General features: G+C 54.7%; 2 protein-coding genes across 2 annotated transcripts in view; one reads left to right on the forward strand and one right to left on the reverse strand.

Moving 5' to 3' along the window:
- Positions 1-286: 286 nt before the first annotated feature.
- On the reverse strand, positions 287-6994 carry CSUI_001973 (peptidase m16 inactive domain-containing protein). The gene is made up of 5 exons (XM_068062176.1): positions 6134-6994; positions 5878-5994; positions 4168-5160; positions 3411-3810; positions 287-2885 (listed from the first exon to the last, which is right to left on the reverse strand). The coding sequence occupies exons 2-5, from the start codon at positions 5937-5939 to the stop codon at positions 927-929; spliced, it is 3414 nt and encodes a 1137-aa protein (XP_067925851.1). The 5' UTR covers positions 5940-5994; positions 6134-6994; the 3' UTR covers positions 287-926.
- A 13-nt stretch (positions 6995-7007) lies between these two features.
- CSUI_001974 (viral a-type inclusion protein) overlaps positions 7008-9144 on the forward strand; it is a 15161-nt gene continuing 13024 nt past the window's right edge. Inside the window, exon 1 of the mRNA XM_068062177.1 lies at positions 7008-9144. This exon is cut by the window's right edge and continues 2507 nt beyond it. Coding sequence (XP_067925852.1) covers positions 9111-9144 — 34 coding nt within the window. The 5' untranslated portion in view covers positions 7008-9110.

The following is a 9144-nucleotide window of genomic DNA, read 5'->3' on the forward strand; positions in this document are numbered from 1 at the left end:
TCCTCATCGACACGGTGCCTCGCCGGTGTGCCACACTATCCGACTTCTGCTCTTGCTAACCTGGAAACCGCACGCCGCCGGACATGCGCTTGCCCCAGGTGACCTGGGAATGGTTTCCGGAGGTACCTGGAGAATGGCTTTCTGCGTCTCTTTTGGAGGGCTAAGTTTGCCTTGCCAAGGAATTGACAATGCCACACGCCATCGGGTACTTGGGACCTGCCAACGGGTTCGGCACGGCGGTACACGAAGCTCGCAGCAGGCCGGCTGGTATGAAACACGGAAAGAGTGCCCAGTTTGTTTGCTACACTAGTGTGGACACTGGACTACCTTCACACTGAGAAACAAGTGCGAACATTTGAGCTGTGGCTTTCTTGCCGTAAGGCACGCATATGACCTCGGGCGATGCGCCATGTAGATGTCGCGCAATTGTCAAGAGATTCGAGGCGTCACCGCGCGGACATACCGACAAGCTGCAAACTGTTGTGTAGCTATGCTTTGACGCGGAGCCCAGGGCCTGTGAGACCCGGAGAACAATGCACTGACATGTAATAAGTAAATGACATGGTGGCTTAGCTTCCTCGACTCTACGCTTTTCCACGGTGGCACAACGTTTGTTTGAAATTCCCGAGTACTCGCTAGCTCTCAGAGCAGATCGAACAATACCGGAGAGCCACGCAACACGTAGGTAACGCATCGTCGCCCCTAGAACTCCGCGAGTGCTCGGTATACGATCAGCCAATCTTTCCAAAGCGCCTTGAGTCTCGGGTACTATCATGTCTAATATGATCCATACAGCCGCTTTCCTAGACTACAGCGCGCCCTCCGTCTTGTCCGCTTCAGCCGCAGGCTGCGAGACATGCTGCGCTTGCTGCATTAGCCTTTTCTGCATTCGCGATCACGCTGTTCTACACTCTTGTGTTGCTGGGTTACGCCAGCATTTCAAATTTCTCTTTCACCAGGCCCCGCACCGCCCGCGGATCCTGGAGATTGAACCAGCATCCGAACAAACCGGCTTCACCTTCCTCCGTTTCAGCATTTGCGTTCTCCAAGCTGTCGCCTGGCTTCTCAGTGCTCGGAGCACATCGCGGCGCGGTCCCGCATGTCGCGGGTGCATCTGTGGTTGACTGCTTGGTCACGGAGACGAGTAGTGCAGGCTTTCTATAAATCTTCTCGAAAACGAAATCGAGGAACTCCTCCCGGGTGATCGCTTCCAGCTGGTCAATCATGCGTGCTGGCCGATCGAACAGGAAGTACCTGAAGTACACCTCCACGGCGTATCGCTGCAGCTCGTCGCAGATGTTTTGCGGCTTGACACTCAGGTCACTTACCAGTGCTCTCCGATGAAGCTCGAACAGCTGCTCCGTCATCTTCGCCCCGAGAACCTCTCGTGATCCGAAGTGCTCTTCAATAAACTTTGCAATGCGATCCGCGAGAATCTGTGGGGAGAACTTGGAGGCGACGAAAAAATCAGCAGTGTGCGTCCACAACTGCGTACTTTTGTGCGCGCGCGCGTCATACCCCAGCTGCTGTTGTGTCCGCAGTCCGTCGAAAAATGGCTGGCGAATCCAGTGAGAAAAAAGCGCTAGCATCGTCCGCTCGCGCAACGAAAGCTCGCCCAGTTGGATTCGCAAGAAGGCTGCGCTGTTCGGGTCTTGTGGGTTGGAATTGTCTTGGCCGATCCGAAGGTGTGCGACACCGGAACTTACCATTCTGCATAGACGGCTGAGGCGGCTGTCCTCAGTTTCTCCCTTCTGGTCCCTTGCTTGTCCAGCTTTCTCCTTTCTGCACCTCCCGCACGCCGTTCTGGTCGCTGCACCCGCCGTCTCTACTATGGCATTCTTCCTCTGGGCGTCCTCCATGATTCCCGCTTGAAACTGCCCGCAGCCGGTAGTGTCCAAACACTCTCTGTCCGCTTCAGAACGATCGTGATACCGAGCAGGACAGCAATGACCATGTGCGGAACCTAAACTCGCAGTGTGCTGCGCATCAAGAGATGACAAATTCAAGACGGCTTTTGGAGCCAGTCTTCTACCCGCCTCTTTGATTTGCAGATTCGCCACTGCATTCTCCAGCATTGCGACTGCCTCCGCCTCAGTCATATTGCCAACTAGAATCCCAGTCACGTGGGCACGCTGAAAAAGCTGGTTCCCTGCATCACACACGTCCTCAAAACAAACGCCCTCAAGTGCGGACAGCTGTTCCCCGTAAGAATAGAACGGCTCCTCCAGCGCTGCTGAGAGAGCTGTAATAGCTTGCTGGTACACCGTGCGGTACTTGACGAGGTTCGAGAGACGCCTGTGGAAGTCCTCCCGAACGACCTCGAAACTTTTTTTGTCTAGCCCCTGATCAGTTTCTCCGATGAGCCCATTTGGATGTTGATCGACTGCTGACGGATGACCGCTGCAAGCCAAAGCGCTTGTCAGCATGGTTAGAAGCAACGGCAGCTTGTCGTTAAAGCCATGCAAGGTCAGACTTATTTCGCCCGGCCAGTCTTTGGCACTCATATAAAAGTGAAAACCTGCTACTTCGGCATCATACAGCTTCTCGGTCAACATCTCTGAGACGGTGGCTACGTACAACCGCGTGCAGATCCATTCAGTTAGACCGCGAGCTGCGAATGCGCTGGAGATCCAAAGGCGGACGGAAAGCTTGGGGAGGAAAAAAGTGTCGTCCTGTTTGAAGAAGATTCGAGATCTGTTTCTCGATACTTCGGTACCGTCGGGAAAGGATAGTTCTCGAGGCAGCGAGCGATCGGAAGAAGCAAGCATGCCGTTTGACCCGTGTGCACAGGGCGAATCAACTGGGCGAATAGACAAGTCAGTGGGGACGAACACATTTGGCGCGGGGTAATGTAGACCCTCCCTCAATGCTGCTGCTTCAGCCTCCTGCAGGCAACCACCGAACATGCGATTTCCTCGTGGCGGTAAGAGAGTGTGCAAGCTCTGCTCGACATACTGCACGCGATAGCTTGTAAATCTTCAAGCATCGGACATACAGTGCAGTACACGCACCTTGGAATTCTATGTGCTGCGTATATAGTCCAAGACACATCACTATCTTCTGTTGCAAATATAGAGACAGACTGCCACCAGCTGCGACAAAACTGTTGGCGCTGACAGTGACACCCGTGTGGAGGGTATACGTATGTACGTATAGTTGCCTGCCCTCCCCATTCTGGGCGACAAGCAAAAAGTGTCCAGCGGCACTGTTGCCCGCAGCCCGTTGTACCCGGTGTTCTCCTTCTCTGCCTGGACAAAGATACCTCCCTCCAGCGTTCCCCTACACCGCCAAAGGCTAACGTCGGTGGATCTTCAACAAGCCAAACTGGAGAGCTACCAAGTGCTGCGGTAGATAGGCGATAAACACTTAAGTCATGGTGGTCTTCGCCTCTCCGCTCCAAAAGCCGCTACCTGTGTAGACGCGTTCAGCATTTGTTCCCATCGGAGCCTTGATTTCTTCGGAATGTCGCAGACCGAGTAGCAGACCCCGTAGACGTCGTCTTTGCTTGTACAGACATCTCTGTGCCACTGACCGACCACTTCCAGCCTCAAGTTAGCGACCACCAAGCGCCTGAGAATATCTCTAATGCTTTCAGGATCGTAAGCGAAGAAAAGATGTGCCCCCGAGAGCGCATACTCCGCCGGATAAAGGTGCAGGCACTTCGCGTGTGCGACGCAAAACCGTAAGGGATTGATCTTGTCGGCAAAGCGGAACGAGGTCTCAGCCAGTGCTTGGCTCTCTCGAAACACCCACTCCTGGATAGGCGAGGTGCGCAGCAGTTGAATATACGTGAAGACTAGGTCTTCCACCCTTCACGAAGAGACATTCGCACAGTCGAAGCACTAACGGTCGGACTGAAGGGCGGGTCCTTCTGCGAAGCGACCACAGAAGTGGAGCGGCATGTCACACACGGTACACACGACCCTGGGGACACGGGGATCCAGATACTTGAAAAGCTCCGGCACACACATAGTGGGCGAGTGCTGAAGCCGAAAATGCAACCCTGGAGAGTGCGGCGTCGCCCGAAGTCAAGTGGGCCCCCAAAAAGTCCTGGCAAATCAGTCAGATAGTGGAGTGAACAAAACCAGTATGCGAAACAATGTGAAGGGGGCGACACAAACTCCGAAGCAGGGAGAGGCACGGCAGTATCTCTCAGGACTCCCTTACCGGTTCAGGCCTTCGTCACTGGCGCCCTCCCTCGTCAGCTGAATGGAGATGTAGAAGATGCTGACACACTCCTCGTCCAGCGACCAGCTGTTCAACCCGACAGCGAGACCTTCTTTTTTTAGGGCAGAAAGCAACGATCCCTTGCCCTCATGACCGACAAGGTGCGCAACGTATCTGGTCGGTTTTGACCTCCAGGCGCCAATCTGCGACGGGATCACGAACTGGAAGTGAATCTCTCGCAGGTCCTCGATGGGGGTAATGTAAATGAGCTTCCCTAAATCTTCTTTCCTGAAGGGCTCGACACCGGCATCCACAATGGTGCGAGAGGGCTGCACTGGCACCTCCTTATTCGCGATGCCTTCGAAGAAGGTTTCTGCAAGTTCCTGCAGCTTGTCGAGGGAGTCCTGGCCCAGAATTACAAGCGCCATAATGTTCGAGCTATACCATTTCTCATGAAAGGCCAAGAGCTCCTGCCTCAGGTTTACGCCCAGCTCCTTCGGTTTCTGCTGCAGCGACACGAGATTGCCGCACGAGAAGCGATTGAACGGGTGGTGTGGGTTTGCCAACTTGTGCATCAAGTGCCAGCGCCGAATGCCGTCGTTAACCAACCGCAGGCGGAACTCGCTGTCGACAGCGTTCAGCTCCCTTTCCGTGGCAGACTCAGTGAACAGAGGAGAGCGAAAGAACTCTGCAAATCGCTCAAGAGCTCCCCCAAGGTGCTCCGGCGCCACAGAGAAGTGGAAATTTGTGTGTGTGTGCTCGGTGTAGGCATTGTTTGACCCGCCATGCTGCTTAATGAAATTCGCATATTCGCTTTCGTCTGGAAACTTCCTCGTGCCCAAGAAAAGCATATGTTCACACATATGCGCAAGGCCCTCGCAGGACCGCGGATCAAAGTAAGACCCCACATTCACATCCAGGGCCGCCGCTGCTTTGTCTGCCGTCGGGTCGCTCACGAGCAGAACGGACAGACGATTGCTAAGCTTGACATATCTACACGCACCACAGTAGAGAAAGAATAACCCCCTTTGGCCTGGACGCTCTCCAAGTGGAACAACAGAATTACTATCCCTACGGGGATGCCAGTCCCTGAACAGCCCCAGCGTCTGTTACCTTCACACGGGGACTTGGCTGCATACATGGTGAAAGGTTACCCTTGCCCCAGCACAGCAGACGCTCAACAAGAACAGGGGATACGTAAGTGAGTAGACTCTGTAGCCACATGCCCCAGAGAACAGATAAACAGCCGTCGATTCATTCAGCCCTTCGAAGGGCAGAAAACACATCGTTGAAGAAAACTCTTAGATCAGGGTGGCGAAGACCATCGGGAAAAAACCGAGGCACTAGAGAGGGCTGACCGCAGTGTGACACTGGGCGTACATCGTGATACCACAGCGCTCGGAGTGAATGAACACCCCCTAAAGAACTAGTCGGTGCGCTTGGCTATGAATTGTTGAGTACCGAAATTGCAGAACAGCGTCTTGTCAGAAGTGAATTCCTGGCTTCGGCTGATATCCGGCGACAAGATAAACTGACCCTGGTGTGACAGAGTTGTGTGAATGCCTGCGGAGCACGGAGTAAGTCATGACGCGCCTAACAGGACAAACTTGGACAATTTCTCGCTCACGCCGCACTTCTGCTGATCGGTGAAGACCCCCGTGACAGACCGGGTCTGTTTTGCCGGTGTAGGGGGACTACTCGAGTACCCACCTGTAGCGTCTTTCGTCTGTGTTCGGCTTGTCGATGTTCTCTTGTACGATAAGAGCCACCATGGTGTCTCTAGCCCTCCCACTGGTTCCGTTCCACGACCAAATGGAAGCACAGTCTCTGCAACGGAAAGCATATTCGACACTAAGGCTCTGCGCTGCACAAACGCTTAATCAAGCCGCCACTGTGCGAAAGGGTCCTACCTAACACACTCACGTCCGGGTACTCAGACAAAGAGAACCCTCCACTGTGAACTCACCTCTGTGGGGGCAGGCGCAAACTGCAGAACACCGCGCAGCCAAGGCCGAACGGTGGCTAAGCGGGTACGAGAAATGGGGGAAGGGACCGTGTACCGTCTATACTCAACCATGGCATACGGTGAATGGTGGAGAAAAACCGTAACAGCCTTGGAGAAGCTTCGTAGTGTAGGTAGGAGACGCCAACGCATGAACTTGGGGGAACAAACAATGACAAGCGAAGGAACCACAGACAAAGGTGGACCCTTCATTAGAAGCTACTACATCAGTGTAGGCAGTCCAGGAGTTGCCTGAACGGCGGAGGCGGTTCGTAACAACTGGAAGTGCACGCCTTCCAGCGCCAGCTACGACCACATCCGTCTCTGCTCTGCAGCAAATCCCTAAGCGGCAGGTGGTCCTTCCCGCCTTGGGTAACAACAGAAGAAATTCAGAAGTTGGCGAGGGCTTCGCGGCAACACAGCAAACTCTGGTAGCAGACGGCGTCCCTGTTTAGGTTGATTCATCAAGACGAGGTGGAGTCTGGAATGTTGGTGCCACGACGGCCGCCCAATTCACAAAGCCCAAGTTCTAACGGAACCGCTCCCCTACCACCTCTGCTGAAAGAAGGGATCAGCTAGTTCTGTACTAAAGTCGTAATTTCTGGACTTTTGTGTTATCTTCCTGCCTGGACCGGCTTGATGGTACATCACGAGCTATACAGAAGCTTTCCCCGTCTCTCACGGGTACACTGGCGACGTCAGTTCGCGACAGACGCCATTCCAGGGTGCCAGCTAAGTTTCCTGTACGAAATACCCACTCGAAGGACGGAGCACACGGAAGCGCAGCACGATGGGAAAACGGAAAATCTAAGCTGTCCAGCCGTTCATTCTTGTTCTAGCATCATGTTGGAGGCTGCGTCGGGTCTGGCCGTGTCTCGGGGGCAGTAGCTAGCAGCGGTTCGTGGGAAAGGGACGCGCAGATTCGTTGGAGGCCGGTGCTGTCTGGCGACGTTTCTCAAACTAACCGCCGACCAGAAGATAGCTATGAGCAAGATAGTTCATTACGAGCTTCGCGAGTGTAGTTCTCCTCGTGTATCTGGTCGTGCCTCGCGTGGCCCTTCGAGAACCGTTTTCCTCGCTTGTCTAGAACCCAGTGGGCGCGTCTTTGGGGTCAACCTCGATACATAGCTTATCTTTTTTTCGGACTCCAAACGGTTACTCTTCTTGTACCTCTCTCGTCCCGCATACCTCTCTGTTCGGTTCGCCTGGGTCCCTCGCTGACACTCGAACGTCAATCACCTCACCTCTTGGTGACCGTAGTTGTGTCACCGCTGTGTTTTTGCCTTCCCCGGTCTCGTCTGGCCGGCTCTTTTTTCTGTTCACTTTTCTTTGGAGCACAACGCTCGGCAAGCCACCCTCCTGGAGGTGGGTTCCGGTGTCGCTCTTTGCTCCCGGAAGTGGCAATTATCTTATTTCGTGCTACACTTCGTCCATCGCCGACCACTTTCTCGCTTCCTCCGAACCGCGCTGCGTGCGAGGCAGGTGGCACTCCCAGACACATGGTAGCCGTCGTTGTACTTGGCGTTTGGACGGATGGGCTATCGCCAGTTGCTGCGCTCTTCTGGTTTCCCTAGATGGTGGGACCGTTCTCCCTTCTGGTCTCTTGCTTCTTGGTCCGTACTCCGCGTTTCTGTCCGCTTCGACGGGTCTTCTTGCAAGATTTTAACCTAAGTATTCTTAATGCAGACGGGAGGGGACGCTGAACCCCGTACTACGTCAGGGAAGCTAGCCTCTGTGCTATTGCTCTTTTTTGCCCCGGCTGACGGGGACAGCTGACTGGAAGCTATTCCACTAGCGCGTTCCTGTGGTTCGCTGTTCCGGTGTCTACGGCGAAGGTCCAACAGTTCATTTGTTTGAAGTGATGGTGATCAAGTTCACGCCATGAGAGGGACAGAGATCCCACTTTCAGCCAGCTGTCGCGTCGTTTCAGGCCATGGGGCCCTGGAGCCTCACTAAGAAGCCTGCCCGACGTGAAGACAGCTCGTGAGCTACCGTGCCGCCTTCTTGCTGTTGTCCGCAAGTTGTGCGCTTCCATTCCCTTGACGCCCGCTAGGGCAGATCCAGCGTGTACCTGGCCGAAAGTCGCCTCACTCGATGGGTCATACGCCAGAGTGGAGTTGGGGTCTACCTTCGATTCCGCCACGGGTGCGCGCATATTGCTTTCTAATCGGTTTGCAGCTGCGGTTCGCTTTACGCTTGGGTCGTTGGAAAGGGCCTGGCATCCCATCTGCCGCGGCAGATGCCGCTCACTCCGCTGCGGAAAGGAGGGAGCAGGGACCTTAGCCCTTCGGCCTAGAAGCTTTCATCAGCCACTGTCTTTCCAGTGTAACCAGGTAGTGTAGACAACTCTGCGCAGACCTCAAAACTGCTCTTTCCTACGCCTGGAGTGCGTTGACAAAACTGAATCATCTACAGCCTGGTCGCTACTGCTGGGCCTGTATCAAGAAGGGATCGGCTGGCCTAATACTGCTCCATCAGCTCGGGCGCGAGCTCTTGACCTGGAGGGGGAATTATGCGGACAGCAGCTCTTGCACGCTACGTGATTGCTGGGACACCCAAGCGCCTTTTCCGGCTCAACCGCAGCACACCCTTTCAGCGTAGAAGTCTGCCCGTTCTTTGGTGTCGGTTGCTGGCTTACCATCTGCCTTCCTGAATTGTCTCTCAGAAGTGCCGTCTAAGAATCGGTGCCCCGCGGTCGCTATTCGCAGCAAAATGGCAGCCCGCGATGAGAATGCAGAGAGTGTCCCATCAAGAAAGCGCGTGAGCTTTGATGAACCGTCGGCGGCGGAGGAGAGTTCTTCCTCTGGTCTACTGCGGCAGTCGAGGCCTCTGCCTCGAGCCACAGCTCCGGTGCGTTCGCCCCCACATGTAGCCTGCAGTCCTCTTGAAGCGACCTTGACGTTTCGCCCCGAAGAAAAGGCCAGTTCACATATGTATTCAGATGAGGTCAAGGCTCCCTACGCGTCCCCTCCGCT

This window comes from Cystoisospora suis (genome assembly GCF_002600585.1).
Source record: "Cystoisospora suis strain Wien I chromosome Unknown contig_815, whole genome shotgun sequence".
Taxonomy (NCBI): Eukaryota; Apicomplexa; class Conoidasida; order Eucoccidiorida; family Sarcocystidae; genus Cystoisospora; species Cystoisospora suis.